Source organism: Salmo salar, chromosome 27, assembly GCF_965601325.2.
Source record: "Salmo salar chromosome 27, fSalSal1, whole genome shotgun sequence".
NCBI classification, from domain to species: domain Eukaryota; kingdom Metazoa; phylum Chordata; class Actinopteri; order Salmoniformes; family Salmonidae; genus Salmo; species Salmo salar.
In genome coordinates, this window is record NC_138317.1 from 23,291,917 (window position 1) to 23,309,531 (window position 17,615).

The 17,615-nt window shown below is 40.1% G+C and overlaps 1 protein-coding gene across 3 annotated transcripts in view; it reads left to right on the top strand.

Moving 5' to 3' along the window:
- The first annotated feature begins 892 nt into the window (after nt 1-892).
- sept7 (Septin-7) overlaps nt 893-17,615 on the top strand; it is a 59,630-nt gene continuing 42,907 nt past the window's right edge. For 2 of the 3 annotated variants that reach the window (XM_082969949.1, XM_082969948.1), the window contains exon 1: nt 9,150-9,288. In XM_082969949.1, the coding sequence (XP_082826075.1) occupies nt 9,165-9,288 (124 nt within the window). In that variant the 5' untranslated portion in view covers nt 9,150-9,164. 3 annotated transcript variants of the gene reach the window in all.

The following is a 17,615-nucleotide window of genomic DNA, read 5'->3' on the forward strand; positions in this document are numbered from 1 at the left end:
TTGAGATGTTGCTTCAATATATCCACATAATTTTCCGTCCTCATGATGCCATCTATTTTGTGAAGTGCACCAGTCCCTCCTGCAGCAAAGCACTCCCACAACATGATACTGCCACCCCCGTGCTTCATGGTTGGGATGGTGTTCTTCGGCTTGCAAGCCTCTCCCTTATTCCTCAAAACATAACTATGGTCATTGAGGCCATTTACATTACATTTTAGTCATTTAGCAGATGCTCTTATCCAGAGCGACTTACAGTAGTGAATGCATACATTTAATTTCATGCATTTTTAACTAACCCGAATAGCAAGAGGAGTGGGAGGCCCCGGTGCACAACTGAGCAAGAGGACAAGTACATTAGAGTGTCTAGTTTTAGAAACAGACGCCTCACAAGTCCTCAACTGGCAGCTGGCCCTCTGTATTTATGATCAATTTGATGTTTTTTAATGGACAAAAAAATTGATTTTCTTTCAAAAACAAGGACATTTCTAAGTGACCCCAAACTTTTGAACTGTAGTGTGTGTATATATATATATACACACACTTCGGACTTATTACTGGTCCTTTTAGATTTGTACCTATTGTTGTATATTGTTAGATATTACTGCACTGTTGGAGCTAGGAACACAAGCAATAAAATCTGAAAGCTATGTGTATGCAACCAATAACATTTGATTTGAGTGGGAATATATTTTAATATTTTATTTTGTAGTTTGTGTGGATTAATGTTATTTTTTCCCTTCCCTGTATGGAATTTTGTTACATTTTGTGATTTATTTTCACCCTTGTCCAGTTGGCGGCGACAAAACACTTGCGTGTAGTTCTCCATAAAACCTCAGCGAAGACGAAGTCTTTTGGGGACTAGAGTCCTCTATCTATTTCTATGTCTCCACCACATGCAGCAGACAGTGGACATTTTTGACATTACGCGAAATAAGTTGGGTACGACCTTTACAGTTTTGTGGTGTCCCGTGAGTACTTGAAAGGGAATGTCGAACGGTGCAAGATCTGTTAGTGAGGTGCATCGGAACGGCAATATTATGGGTGAGTTCTCTTACTCTGTCTGTTTTAATTCATTCGGGAACTTTTGCTATCGTTTATTTGCGTCCTCGGAGTTGTTACTAAAGAACTTTGTTAGAATTAGTTAACTAGTTACCCAGCTAGAAAAACGATAGCTAGTTGGCTCATTCTAATAAATTTACACACCGCTCGAGAATGACCGCGAGTAACGTTACTTTGGCATTTCCTTTGTTTTTTTTCGACTGTGAGTGGCTTTGTTACCTGGCACACAGTCGGCTAGTACAGTACCAGCAAACGATAACTAACATTAGCTACCTATTGTAAACATGTTGAGATGCAGTCAGAGAAGTTAATTACTGGCCAAATAATATGCTGTGTGAAGAATGTCAACTGAGTATAGTTTCTTCTTCAGATGCCAGTTGTGGTGGTTGTGATAAGTTGGCACCCCAATAAAAGCGCATCATAAATAGTTACGTTTCTAGCTAGCTAACAAAACTAAAGTTACCTAGTTAACTACTAGCACAGAGAACAATTACGTTTATAAAAACCTTTACTACTAGCTAGGTAGGTTATAATGGAATAGTTGACGTCGCTTGCTAAACTGTGAATGGCTGCTATTCCAAAAAGTCGACGTAGTTTGCTTAGTTTCAGATGTCAGAAACTCGCAGTGTTGGTCATATAACTAATAATTAGTTAATTAAAATGGATTGAATCAATGGTAAAGTCAATGCGGGGGAAACCTGGAGCAAAGTTGTTATGAACCAAAACTTCCTCAAAAACACCTAGCAAGCTACGTCATCATTCGTTTGTCTGTCAAAATGTCAATCAAAAACTGTCATCTATCAGCATCAACTATGTTTTACTTGGAGTGGAGTAGGAGGACTGCAATATCTCCTTCTTAAAACGAAGTCCTGTATTGGTTCACATGACTGGATTAATACTGTGGTAATTGCATGGGGATGCTCTTACTGAGTGACTCTGCCTGTCATTTATTCCTCCATGTGACCTGTAGCTGTAGAATCTGTCATGAAATGGTTTGCTGTGAGTATAGAGACCGGCATAGATCCTCACCCTAGCCATTCAAACCCAACAGTCTACCTACGACAGACCATGTGAATGTTTTCTCTTGTCCCTATGGAATGCATGCAATGTTATTACTTTAGCTTGAGTAAATAAACTGTTTCCACCTTCTCTCTCAATTGTTATTGAACAATTGCTGTCTCTCCATTATTGTTAGTAACTTTTTGTGTGTCAGATGGTGCGGCATGGGAATGCCAGGATGTCTGTGATGACACAGCTGACTAAGACAGCCCATAGCCTGGGCAGAGTTTGTTTAGGTGCCCATAAAAGTCCCATTTTGGATTATTCACCATCTTGGTGTAGTTTTTGTTCACTCCCCTTCAATGATTTAAAAGCATTGGATTGGTGTGTGAAATACAGTAGACACTTATGGGGAGAGAATTGGAATTTGGCCTCAGATGAACTGGGTATGTAGTGAAGGGAGAGTCGATCAGCTTTCCATGTAGACCACCGATTGTTATTTACCTCACTCTCAGGACTGTTTTACTCATACAGACTTAATATTATTCCTAAATTACAGTATAGAAATAAAAATTGACTGTGATTATGACACTAAAGCATGTGTAGCAGACACAGACTGATGGAGAGGTTTGCAAAACTATAAATCTGGTGAAGAACGATCTGGGAAAATGAAGAAAGGTCGTGGGAGGGGTCAGACTTTCCGAAGTAGAACAACATTCTCTACCGTGTATCCTCCTCTAGTATTTGCAAGACGACATCAGTGTACTGTGCTAGGCCTTGCTCTGGGGTTAGCTGAACACTCCTCTTTCTAACCTCAGACTCTCTGAGGCAGACTAGCCTCCATCCCACCACTTCTTTTCCGGCAGTTTACCCAACACCAGCAAAGAAGAATAACACATCTAGTCTGCTTGAAGGGAGCATGTAGCAATGAGAGTGGACACCTACTGTATCGGTGCATTGGCAAAGTGGTGGTAGGGCCTAAAGGAGGAAGCAAAGCTGCTTTCCTGGAGGTATGTAGTGGCCTTTGTTAGAGCCACTGTGTAAAGGTTGAGGTGAACATCCAAGACACAGATGTCCACCACGCTGGGTGGATGCCCTCTCTCCAACCTTGACAATGGTATTAGAAATATGTCATGGGTGTTGCCTTGAAAAATACCTGACTGACTTAAGTCAATTTCAACAAGCCGCTTATGCCTGCGATGAGTCAGGAAGTTGCAGTAGATGTAGCATATGTTTCACTTTTTCTTTTTTCATAAACTGATGTTAACTTTTATGACCTTACCCTTGGACTAGTGGAAAAGTAGGGAAGGCTCTGAAGTGCACATCAAACGTTTCTCTCCTCAGTGGGAGCTAGCTAAGAGATCAGCATTATGATCATGATGCTGCTGTCTCAGCTATGTGCTGTGGTTGCCATGAAGTGTCTGATCAGCGACAGGCACCACTGACAGTCGTACTGTGTACGTGACAGATGCTTCTGCTCCAGAGCAGACTGACAGACACATAACATCAGGAGGAAGTGGCTTGGGCGGTGATGCATGCTACATCTGTCTACTTCTACACTCCCACCACACACACACACACACACACACACACACACACACACACCTGGCATTTGAACATTGAAACCCTCAAAGACGATGAGCTTGAGTGAAGGCATGTGGGGCAGATCCTCTGTGGAAGTGGTTCGTTAATAGCCAATGAGCTGAAAAACTGTCTGAAGCTGCTGGAAGGAACAGCCTCCTGCTATGATTTGTGCTTTACCGCCAAAAATGTATCCTCCGCTTAATAATCACTATTTGTGGCCCAACTGTCGGGGTCTGGGATAGCCTGAGTGAATGCTTAAATTCTTGCCACCCTGTTGGTGGCTTTACACTAGGATTTTTGGGAGGCGACATTATAGGAATCTGCTGTTTGTCAGTGTGAGGACTGAATCTAGCCACTGACTCAGGATTATCTGCTGTTTGTCAGTGTGAGGACTGAATCTAGCTACTGACTCAGGATTATCTGCTGTTTGTCAGTGTGAGGACTGAATCTAGCTACTGACTCAGGATTATCTGCTGTTTGTCAGTGTGAGGACTGAATCTAGCTACTGACTCAGGATTATCTGCTGTTTGTCAGTGTGAGGACTGAGTCTAGCTACTGACTCAGGATTATCTGCTGTTTGTCAGTGTGAGGACTGAATCTAGCTACTGACTCAGGATTATCTGCTGTTTGTCAGTGTGAGGACTGAGTCTAGCTACTGACTCAGGATTATCTGCTGTTCTTCAGTCTCTCCAACACTGAAGGCCGTGGGAAGAGGCCCGCTGGGCTGTCAGCCAATGAGATTACACGACTATGGGCTGGTAGCCAATGTGATTTCATTTTCACATCAGTCTCTGAAATGATGTATCGACACCTCTAAACTCCTGGATTAACCAATGACAGCTCTCCTATACAGATCTAAAATACTGTAGGAAGTTTGAGTTAGTTGTAACTCCTCAAGCTCAAGTGAGTTGTAGGAGTGAGGATTAGGCTATTTGAATGCTAGGTAGGTTGATTTGCTGAATAATAAGTATCATTTTCTGTCTTATTGCTTTAGCCTAACTTGTTTGTCATTACAGTTGGCAAGTACATGATTTTTCTTGTCTTAACTGAGAACATTGTTTGGCTGCTGACTCCACACTCCTCTTCAGTAATGGCTGCTATCCTATTTAGGGAAAGACTCATTTTGGATGAGCTCTCACGTCACTTTACTGGCAGCCAGAGAGCTGTAAAAGAAGCTGAGGTGACAACCCTGTTCCAGACTAGACTGCTCGTAAATCTTGATCCATCTCTGTGTTCTACACCCTCAGAGAGCTATATACATACACACACACAAAAGGATATCTGAGACGTTTATGCATGAGTCGGACGACAAATAACCTAGCCCTATAAAACACGTAAAATCCCTTCAAATAGAATGAAGAAACTGAGTGAGAAAATACTTTTTCATACCTGCGGCGGATCAAATTGAATTTTTGGTGAAAGATGCAGGAACTAGCATTAACCAAGCAAACAAAGTATGCACACCACTAACACCAATCATCTTATCTGATTGAGTGCTATAGGACAAATATAATAGCAAGACCTATCAGTACACTGTAACGGCTAGAAGTTAAACAACTAAGTTAACCTGTACCTCAGAAGCTATGCCTTTCTGACTACTAAATGAGTAGGCATATTTCTTGGTCATGATTGCACTTGCTGAGTCTGTACATAGTCAAAGCTGAGTCTGTACATAGTCAAAGCTTTTTTCATCTCTCTCTGCCTCAAAGTGAGTTAGTCCTTCTGGGCTTTTATCTGCAGGCAGGCATGAATGTGTTATTCTGACACATGATGAATGGTGGACTCATTTGTCTGTGTTAACTGATTTACTGTATTTCTCATTTGTTTCCTTTATGGTGTGGTGCTCCTCCTGTTTACCGTGGACTGTGAATCATTCTGCATCTCCTCTCTTCCACCACCACCTCACTATCAACCATCCTCACCTGCACTCTCCAACTAAGCTGTAAGTATTATTGAGACTGATGACCTAGCGTCACTCCACTGTACCTTTAGGCTATAATATTTACTTATTTGATGATAGGAGATGAGAACGTTAGATTGGATAAATGAATTCAATCAATTATCTGATGAATGATTGAGTCCATGTTGTAGGGCTGGGCGGTATACCGTATTTTACTAAATACCGGTATTGATGCACAGACAGGTTTGGGTTTTTAATTTACCTTCTATAACGGTATTTGAATGTTTGGTTTGTTAAATGTGATACGCCGTGTGTAACATCCATTTTTATAGGTTACTCTGCTACTTGAGTCATCTCAATTCAATTCAAGGGGCTTTATTGGTATGGGAAACATATGTTAATGTTGCCAAAGCAAGTGAGGTAGATAATATACAAAAGTGAAATAAACAATAAGAATGAACAGTAAACATTCCACTCACAGAAGTTCCAAAATAATAAAGACATTACAAATGTCATATTATGTCTATATACAGTGTTGTAACGATGTACAAATGGTTAAAGTACAAAAGGGAAAATAAATAAGCATAAATATGGGTTGTATTTACAATGGTGTTTGTTCTTCACTGGTTGACGTTTTCTTGTGGCAACAGGTCACAAATCTTGCTGCTGTGATGGCACACTGTGGTATTTCACCCAGTAGATATGGGAGTTTATCAAAATCGTGTTTGTTTTCGAATTCTTTGTGGATCTGTGTAATCTGAGGGAAATATGTGTCTCTAATATGGTCATACATTTGACAGGAGGTTAGGAAGTGCAGCTCAGTTTCCACCTCATTTTGTGGACACTGTGCACATTGCCTGTCTTCTCTTGAGAGCCAGGTCTGCCTACTGCGGCCTTTCTCAATAGCAAGGCTATGCTCACTGAGTCTGTACATAGTCAAAGCTTTTTTCATCTCTCTCTGCCTCTCTCTACATGCTGCTTTCCACACAGACCTAGCCCTGCCCCTCCAGGAGAGCATTTGTTGTTCGTCAACCACGATACACTTACGTTCAATCTGCATGGTCAATACAACAATGTTGATCACAACGATGCTGTTTTGACTTTACTTAATATAAATCCACTAGCGTTCTATAATTACACTATTAGTTTGTTTCTTGCATCTGCAAACAGCTAGTTTGTCTTAGCAAGTTGGGCCTAAATCTTGTTAGCTGCTAATCGCTAGTTAGCTGGCTAGCTAGCTAATAAATGTACTGAGTCATAGCAAACGTAACTAGCTATACAGCCTGGTAATACCAGTGATTGTGTAGACCTAAATCAGCATGTTTGTGCAACAGTATCTTCTAAATCAAAGAGGAATACGCAAAGCATGAGTATGTTAGCTAGCTAGATGAAGTAGCTAAGAGAGAACATTCAATGTAGTCAAAGATTACAGATCCCCTAGGAAACACTTAACACTTTGTTTCCTACCCTGTCACAATAACTTCCCCCAGGCATTTTCATTCATTGTCATGTTAAACAACACTGCATTCAAGTGGCCACTATTATATTTTAACTATAGAATTAGAATAATCATTCTATTTCCATTATTCCAACAGTTCACCCAAGTGTTTTGCTCTAAATTGCAAGTCAAATCGCAATTGCCACATTTGGTTAAAAATAAGGCCTAGATTGTTTGCCCGTAACGTGCATCCCTACCTGGCAGTGTGGAAATGATCTCAAATGAGTGCAGGAAATGGATAAATGCTAAACATTATTTTTGGTTGAATGGAACAGCATAAAACAATCAGAATGGAGAAGGACCCATTGAAATCAGTTAGAATGTACACTACCGGTCAAAAGTTTTAGAACACCTACTCATTTAAGGGTTTTTATTTGTACTATTTTCTACATTGTAGAATAATAGTGAAGACATCAAAACTATGAAATAACACATGGAATCTTGTAGTAACCAAAAGTGCTACAAATCAAAGTATATTTGAGATTCTTCAAATAGCCACCCTTTGCCAGCTTTGCTGCTGGAATGCCTTTCCCACAGTCTTGAAGGACTTCCCACATAAACTGAGCACTTGTTGGCAGCTTTTCCTTCACTCTGCAGTCCGACTCAACCCAAACCATCTCAATTTGGTTGAAGTCGGGTGATTGTGGAGGCCAGGTCATCTGATGCAGCACTCCATCACTCTCCTCCTTGGTCAAATAGCCCTTACACATCCTGTAGGTGTGTTGGGTCATTGTCCTGTTGAAAAACAAATGATAGTCCCACTAAGTCCAAACCAAATGGGATGGTGTATCGCTACAGAATGCTGTGGTAGCCATGCTGGTTAAGTGTGCCTTGAATTCTAAATGAATCACAGACCGTTTCACCAGCAAAGCACTATCACACCACTTCCTCCATGCTTCACAGTGGGAAATACACATGTAGAGATCATCTGTTCACCCACATCTTACAAAGACACAGCGGTTAGAACCAAAAATCTCCAATTTGGATTCCAGACCAAAGGACAGATTTCCACCGGTCTAATGTCCATTGCTCGTGTTTCTTGGCGCAAGCAAGTCTCTTATTGGTGTCCTGTAGCAGTGGTTTCTTTGCAGCAAGTTGACCATGAAGGCCTGATTCATGCCGTCTCCTCTGAACAGTTTATGTTTAGATGTGTCTTTTACTTGAACTCTGTGAAGCATTTATTTGGGCTGCAATTTCTGAGGTATGTAACTCTAATGAACATATCCTCTGCAGCAGAGGTAACTCTGGGTCTTCCTTTCCTGTGGCAGTCATCATGAGAGCCAGTTTCATCATAGCGCTTGATGATTTTTGCGACTGCACTTGAAGAAACTTTCAAAGTTGTTTAAATGTTCCGGATTGACTGACCTTCATGTATTAAAGTAATGATGGACTGTTGTTTTTCTTTGCTTATTTGAGCTGTTCTTGCCATAATATGGACTTGGTCTTTTACCAAATAGGGCTATCTTCTGTATACCACCCCTACCTTGTCACAACACAATTGATTGGCTCAAATGCATTAAGAAGGAAAGAAATTCCACAAATTAACTTTTAACAAGGCACACCTGTTAATTGAAATGGATTCCAGGTGACTGACTACCTCATGAAGCTGGTTGAGAGAATGCCATGAGTGCGCAAAGCTGTCATCAAGGCAAAGGGTGGCTATTTGAAGAATCTCAAATATAAAATATATTTTGATTTGTTTAACACTTTATTTTTGGTTACTACATAATTCCATATGTGTTATTTCATAGTTTATGTGTTTGCTAGTATTCTCCAATGTAGAAAATAGTAAAAATAAAGAAAAACCCTTGAATGAGTAGGTGTTCTAAATGTGTTGCCACTGAAGGATCACCACTACTAAAGCAAATGTACAACTTTTATTATTAAAAAACATAATAGTCACACTGTAATTATAGTTTTAAATACTGTGATATGATATTTTGTCCATATCGCTCAGCCCTAACATGTTGCTGTTTTTTGATATCCTGTACCTGTCAATTTTCATTAACTTTAAACCGTTTTTTTTATAGGCCAGTGATATCACAGCTACTGTGGCGAAGTCAACAGTATATCCAGTCTTTACTTTAGCCTTGTTACCTGCCCGGACAGTTGGGAAAAGCATTCATGTTTGGTTTTTGTCTACAGCAAGAGAAGCTCCTGGAAGGTTATGTGGGCTTTGCCAATCTCCCAAACCAAGTGTACAGAAAGTCCGTCAAGAGAGGCTTCGAGTTCACTCTCATGGTCGTGGGTGAGTAGAGATATATTTGCAGCTCATTTTATGTCCTTTTTTCTAAATAAGACCCCACAGAACAGAAAAAATGACCTGTTATTTATCTGGGAAAACAGATGGAGGTTTTACTGCTGTGTAAAAAGCTGTTTGCCAATTACTTTATTAATCAGCGAAGTTGCATGAAAATTGCTGTTAGAGGCTCCACTGCGTCCCAAATAGCACCCTATTCCCTATGTATTGCACTACTTTTGACCAGAGTCCATAGCGCTCTGATCAATATTAGTGTAGTATGTGGGGAATAGGGTGCCATTTGGGATGCAGTCTCTGTTTGAATGATGTGGACACATCTGTGTAAGAAATGTATGTGGATATGTAATATAGCCTACATATGGCTGTCTGCCATAGACGTTCATGTGTCCAGTCCAGCAGTATTACATTTCAGTCAGGAACTGTATCATGCTACAGTGCTGGCAGTTGGCTGTTAAAATGCATTAGCGATGCTTTCTGTTGAGTTAGGATAACTTGCCTTGCATATAAAGCAGGACTCAAAGAAACCATATTTTAAACAAATGTGCTTCAGCAATGGAGGGTAGTCAGGGTTTATTTCCTCCGTGGTGTGTGTGTGCGCGGGGTGTGTGTGTGTGTGTGTGTGGTGTGCCTTTTGGATTGTGGGTGGGAGGTTTCCTGTAATTCCATTCATGCAGCCAAAGTTGGAGCCTGAACAGCTGAAGGGAGAGCGGGATGGAGGGAAAGAGAGAGACGCAGGATGCAGGCACTATTACATCCCTGCCATTCTCCACTCCACTGTTCTCTCTGTTCCATAAGTCTTGCCCAGAGTACAGCGCAAACTGGCTCTAACCAGAATAGAAAGAGGAGTGGGAGGCCTCGGTGCACAACTGAGCAAGAGGACAAGTACATTAGAGTGTCTAGTTTGAGAAACAGACGCCTCACAAGTCCTCAACTGGCAGCTTCATTAAATAGTACCCACAAAACACCACTCTCCACGTCAACAGTGAAGAGGCGACTCAGGGAACCAGTTTGCGCTGTTCTGTGAAGGGAGTAGTACACAGCTTTGTACCAGATCTTCAGTTTCTTGGCAATTTCTCGCATGGAATAGCCTTAATTTCTCAGAACAAGAATAGACTGACGAGTTTCAGAAGAAGGTTCTTTGTTTCTGGCCATTTTGAGCGTGTAATCGAATTCACAAATCCAGATGCTCCAGATACTCAACTAGTCTAAAGAAGGCCAGTTTTTTTTATTGCTTCTTTAATTATCACAACAGTTTTTTACCTGTGCTAACATAATTGCAAAAATATTTTCTAATGATCAATTAGCCTTTTAAAATGATAAACTTGGTATTGGTGAAGCTGAGCTGATGTCATGCTGCAGGAAGGAGATACAGTATCTGATAGTGCATGTTAACCCTCTGCTGCTCCCTGTGGCGGGCGGGCTCTCGAGAGATGCAGTATCTGATAGTGTGGTGTGTTTCTCTGTCAATGTGAATGTGTGCGTGTTTTCTTAATTAAAACTTCTTAGGGATAGCCCCCTTTCATTTTCGCCTAAAATGACATACCCAAATCTAACTGCCTGTAGCTCAGGCCCTGAAGAAAGGATATGCATATTCTTGGTACCATTTGAAAGGAAACACTTTGAAGTTTGTGGAAATGTGAATTGAATGTAGGAGAATATAACTCAATAGATCTGGTAAAAACCAACTGTTTTTTTTCCCTTTTCAACCACCATCTTTGAAATGCAACAAAGGTCCCACTTCTAGCCATCACTCTGGTTGTAATTCCAATGGTGTGCACAAGATGGCAGCAGTGAATGTGCAGTTTCAGATGGATATCTTGAAGTATGAGCGAACTACTTGACATTTAGTGTGAAGTCACACAGGTACATTTGGGCAAATCGTGAAGGAGACATTTGCATTCATATTACATACTATTTTACAAATTATATAATTTTTCTGCAAGAATATCACCAAATCTGTATACTTGGACTTTGATTTAGCTTTTTCAGTATTAGTAGCCGTATTTTAAGTTCAACATTTGCAAAACAACCAGTTTTCATAAGTTCATAACTCTGAATATTCTTATAATTTTTGTCCAAAAGGAAAAGGCATGCTGTCGCACAAGGTTAGCAGCTACATTTTGCGACAGATACAGGGTTTCCGGATCCTCCCGTAAAGCCCAGCTCATTGGTTATCTTGCTAGCTTTGTTTGACCCCGATTTGGTGCTTATTTGACAAAGTTAGACGATCGCTGTGAAAAAAGTGTTTTGTTGTTAGGAGCTCTCAAATAATAGCATGGCATTTTTTCGCAGTAATAGCTACTGTAAATTGGACAGTGTAGATATATTAACAAGAATTTAAGCTTTCAGCCGATATAAGACACTTATATGTACCGACATTTGTTATTTCTCTAAAATCTGCGATCGTGACACAAGGTGCTGCATGATTACAACTGTCCCTTTGACGGAACGCCGATCAGTAAGATTAAGTACCAGGCAACTTATATAATGTCCCTGTTTGCATTGTGAAGTGTGCCAAGGTTATTTCATACTAGGTTCAGTTTTCTCATAGCAGAACTCGGCTAGGCGACACAATCGTCTGTGCCTTACATACTTCTTTAAAAGACCTTCACTTGAAAAATGAGAACCATTTAGTACTGTTTGTCCCTCTTGAGATACCTTATTAATAGCATAGCCAGTATACACTTAATCAAAATAGTTCCAATTAATCTAAGATAAATCTGGAATCAACTTTGATGTTTGAAGAGGGTTTAGTTGTGCAATTTTACATATACAGTTGAAGTCGGAAGTTTACATACCTTAGCCAAATACATAGTAAAAATTCCCTTAGGTCAGTTAGGATCACCACTTTATTTTAAGAATGTGAAATGTCAGAATAATAATATAGAGAATGATTTATTTTATTTCTTTCACCACATTCCTAGTGGGTCAGAAGTTCACATACACTCAATTAGTATTTGGTAGCATTGCATTTAAATTGTTTAACTTTGGTCAAACGTTTCGGGTAGCCTTCCACAAGCTTCCCACAATAAGTTGGGTGAATTTTGGCCCATTCCTCCTGACAGAGCTGGTGTAACTGTGTCAGGTTTGTAGGCCTCCTTGCTCGCACACGCTTTTTCACTTCTGCCCACAAATCTTCTATAGGATTGATATCAGGGCTTTGTGATGGCCACTCCAATACCTTGACTTTGTTGTCCTTAAGCCATTTTGCCACAACTTTGGAAGTATGCTTGGGGCATTGTCCATTTGGAAGACCCCTTTGCGACCAAGCTTTAACTTCCTGACTGATGTCTTGATGTTGCTTCAATATATCCACATAATTTTGCCCCCTCATGATGCCATCTATTTTGTGAAGTGCACCAGTCCCTCCTGCAGCAAAGCACCCCCACAACATGATGCTGCCACCCCTGTGCTTCACGTTTGGGATGGTGTTCTTCGGCTTGCAAGCGTCCCCCTTTTTCCTCCAAACATAACGATGGTCATTATGGCCAAACAGTTCTATTTTTGTTTCATCAGACCAGAGGACATTTCTCCAAAAAGTACCATCTTTGTCCCCATGTGCAGTTGCAAACCGTAGTCTGGATTTTTTATGGAGGTTTTGGAGCAGTGGCTTCTTACATGCTGAGCAGCCTTTCAGGTTATGTCGATATAGGACTCGTTTTACTGTGGATATAGATACTTTTGTACCTGTTTCATCCAGCATCTTCACAAGGTCCTTTGCTGTTGTTCTGGGATTGATTTGCGCTTTTCGCACCAAAGTACGTTCGTCTCTTCATGAGCTGTATGACGGCTGTGTGGTCCCATGGTGTTTATACTTGCATACTATTTTTTGTGAACGTGGTACCTTCAGGCGTTTTGGAAATTGCTCCCAAGGATGAACCAGACTTGTGGAGGTCTAGAATTTTTTTTCTGAGGTCTAGGCTGATTTCTTTTTATTTTCCCATGATGTCAAGCAAAGAGGCAGTGAGTTTGAAGGTAGGCCTTGAAATACATCCACAGGTACACCTCCAATTGACTCATGATGTCAATTAGCCTGTCAAACTTGTAAAGCCATGACATCATTTTCTGGAATTTTCCAAGCTGTTTAAAGGCACAGTCATCTTAGTGTATGTAAACGTCTGACCCACTGGAATTGTGATACAGTGAAATAATCTGTCTATAAACAATTGTTTATAAAAAAAATACAAATAAATACTTGTCATGCAAAGTAGATGTCCTAACCGACTTGCCAAAACTATAGTTTGTTAACAAGAAATTTGTGTAGTGGTTGAAAAACAAGTTTTAATGACTCCAACCTAAGTGTATGTTAACTTCCGACTTTGAATGTAACTAAGATGTTTCGTGCAGAATTTCTCAAGTGAAAAAAATGTTGAATGACGGCAAACATTTCATTGAAGAATCCCCTCTGTAGTTCCCACTCCAAGGAGTAGCACTGTTGACCAATCACAACGAATGGTCGTAGACAGGGCGTAAAACAAACTTGTGTATACACTGTGGCAGGTATTTAAAAAATCCAAATATTTTTGTGTTCCGTAACTACACAAAGAAACACAAACTGAGCATGCTTAGTAATTTTTCTAAAACAATACATGTATTACTAGTCAGAAGTAATGTGGTATATTGCTCAATTTAATATTCTGTGACCCTGAGTATTTAAAAAAAAATACCAGATACAAAAATGTTTAGTTGCCCTAGGGTTGTACATTTTGGGGAATATTCAGAGTGGACACTTTAAAGTGGGAATTAATGGGAATACAGTGGCAAGAAAAAGTTTGTGAACCCTTTGGAATTACCTGGATTTCTGCATAGATTGGTCATAATCTGATCTTCATCTAGGTCACAACCATTGACAGTCTGATTAAATCAAACACACAAACAATTATAAGTTTTATGTCTTTATCGAACACACCGTGTAAACATTCACAGTGCAGCGTGGGAAAAGTATGTGAACCCTTGGATTTAATAACTGGTTTACCCTGTTTTGGCAGCAATAACCTCAACCAAATGTTTTCTATAGTTGTGGATCAGACCTGTACAACGGTCAGGAGGAATTTTGGACCATTCCTTTTTACAAAATGGTTTCAGTTCAGTAATATTCTTGGGATGTCTGGTGTGAACCACTCTTGAGGTCATGTCACAGCATCTCAATCGGGTTGAGGTCAGGACTCTGACTGGGCCACCCCAGAAGGTGTATTTTCTTCTTTTGAAGTCATTCTGTTGATTTACTTCTGTGTTTTGGGTCGTTGTCCTGTTGCATCACCCAACTTCTGTTGAGCGTCAACTGGTGGACAGAGAGCCTAACATTCTCCTGCAAAATGTCTTGATAAACATGGGAATTAATTTTTCCGTCAAAAGCAGCCCAAACCATGATGCTACCTCCACCATACTTTACAATTGGGATTAGGTTTTGATGTTGTGTGTGTGTACTTTACAATTGTGTGTGCTGTGCCTATTTTTCTCCAGACACAGTGTTTTGTGTGTGTGTTCCAAACAACTCAACTTTAGTTTCATCTGTCCACAGAATATTTTGCCAGTAGCACTGTGGAACATCCAGGTGCTCTTTTGTGAACTGCAGACATGCAGCAATGTTTTTTTTTGTTTGACAGCAGTTGCTTCTTCCGCGGTGTCCTCCCATGAACATCATTCTTGTTTAGTGTTTTACGTATCGTAGACTCATCAACAGAGATGTTAGCATGTTCTAGAGATTTCTCTAAGTCTTTAGCTGACACTCTAGGATTCTTCTTAAAACCTCTTCAGCGTCTCATCCCGTCAGCGGGATCAAAATCCAGCGAAAAATCATATCGCCAATTAGCATTAAAAAAAAAATCATAATAAAAAAATTAAAAAAAATTATATATATTTTTTTTTTATAGATACACCTCTTCTGAATCAACCCACGTCGTCCAATTTCAAAAAGGTTTTACAGGAAAAGCAAATCATTAGATTATGTTAGATGAGTCCATCGTAAAAAGCAGCAACAGCCATTTTCCGACCAACCACTTGCATCACAAATAATCAAAAAACAGCTAAATGCAGCACTAACCTTTTACAAACTTCATCAGATGACACACCTAGGACATCATGTTATACAATGCATGCATTCTTTTGTTCAATAAAGGTCATATTTATATATAAAAACAGCATTTTACATCGGTGTCTGACGTTGACTAAATAATTTCCCCTCAAATGCGTCCCGGTAAACAATGCTACAATTCCCTAAATTACTATCCGATAACGATTTTTAAAATTTATATTGTCAATCTAACATTTATAGATTAATATCTCTTGAGAACACCTGTCATACCAGATTTTAAATTAACTTTACTGGGTAATCACACTTTGCGATAAAAGGAGATGCGATACTCAGAAAATGAGCTAATATACAGAGCTCGGCGCCATCTTGGAACAATCGCATGTCACATCTCATCTTGTATAATATTGTCAATAATCGCCTACCTTTAGTTGTCTTCATCAGAAAGCATCCCAGGTCCACAACAGATGTATTTTCGGTCGAAAAAGTCCATACTTCACGTTCCATTAGCCTGCTGTTGGTAGCGCGTCCTAGGGCTCTCTCCAAGCGCAGGGCTGAAGTTCCGGATAAAATGAGATTCTCCCGCCTGTAGGTTCGTTCAAACATGTCAAACGTTGTAAAACATTAATCTTCAGGGCCTGTAACACCAAGAGAGCCAATAAGATTCGAGGGGGATGATTTCATTGCCTTTCAAACCATTTCCAAAGGTGGGGGTAGACATGGCTGCCGGCGTCATAATGGTGATGGCCCATCCCCTGTGACCAATTTCCAATGAGTCTCATTCACTGAGTTTCGACTGTATAAGGCTCAAACCACTGTGAAAAGACTGGCGACATCTAGTGGAAGCAATAGGAAGTGCTCACTGAACCATGGTTAACGGTGTGATTTATAGGGAAAGATGAGAAGTCGAGTCCACAATTCTGAATTCCACTTCCTGTTTCAATCGGTCTCGGGGTTTTGACTGCCATTTGAGTTCTGTTATACTCACAGACACCATTCAAACAGGTTTAGAAACTTTAGGGTGTTTTCTATCCATATATAATAAGTATATGCATGCCCTAGCTTCTGAGTTTGATTAGTAGGCCGTTGAAAATGGGAACGATTTTTTTTCAAAATGCGCTGTGGCGCCCCCTATCCTAGGGTATCCTCATTGAGCCTTCCTGCGCTGTGCTTTTGCAGTCAACTTTCCAGGACGGCCACTCCTAGGGAGAGTAGCAACAGTGCTGAACTCTCAATTATAGACAATTATAGACAATTTGTCTTACCGTGGACTGATGAACATCAAGGCTTTTAGAGATACTTTTGTAACCCTTTCCAGCTTTATGCAAGTCAACAATTCTTGCATCTTTCGTTCGAGGCATGGTTCACATCAGGCAATGCTTCATGTGAATAGCAAAATCAGATTGAGTGTTTTTATATTACAGGGCAGCTCCAACCAACATCTCCAATCTCGTCTCATTGATTGGACTCCAGGGTAGGCGACTCCTGACTCCAATTAGCTTTTGGAGTCATTAGCCTAGGAGTTCACATACTTTTTACAACCTACACTGTGAATGTTTTTAAATTATGTATTCAATATAGACAATAAAAATACAATTGTTTGTGTGTTATTAGTTTAAGCACACTGTGTTTGTCTATTGTTGTGACTTAGATCAAGATCAGATTACATTTCTTGACCAATTTATACAGAAATCCAGGTAATTCCAAAGGGTTCACATCCTTTTTCTTGCAACTGTATATGGGAATTAACGGAAAAATATGCAAATTAATATTAATACCATTTAAATTGATGTTTTTTTTTACATTGGTTATATTTACCATATCATATGGAGACAGAAACATAAACCTTGTACCTTATCATTATTATGATTAAATCCTTCCAATATACATTTTTAAAAACTATTTAGTTATGAATTGACCTTTTAATTAAATGAGATGACTCTTCACATGGGATGATCTTCACTGTCACTTTCCAACCTTGTTGAGGATGGCTCGTTGTCAGGCTCAAAATGCCAAAAATTTGCCCTGATAGCCAACAATATTTCAACCCTAGTATTGGTCAGCCTGTTGCGTGCTTTGGTGTGTGTGTGTTCCCAAACAAGGACCAGTTGCTCTCTGAGGCGGCTGATGTTGGTGGGATTTGGAGGATGATGGAGGCAACAGGGGAAAGAGCCTCAGATCCACAAAGTCCCTTCCGCCAGGTGGCTGAGGAGATATGTTGGCACGACTGCCATATTGCAGCTCCATCCCAAAGCCCTTGCTTGGAAGTGCACCAAGAACCTTG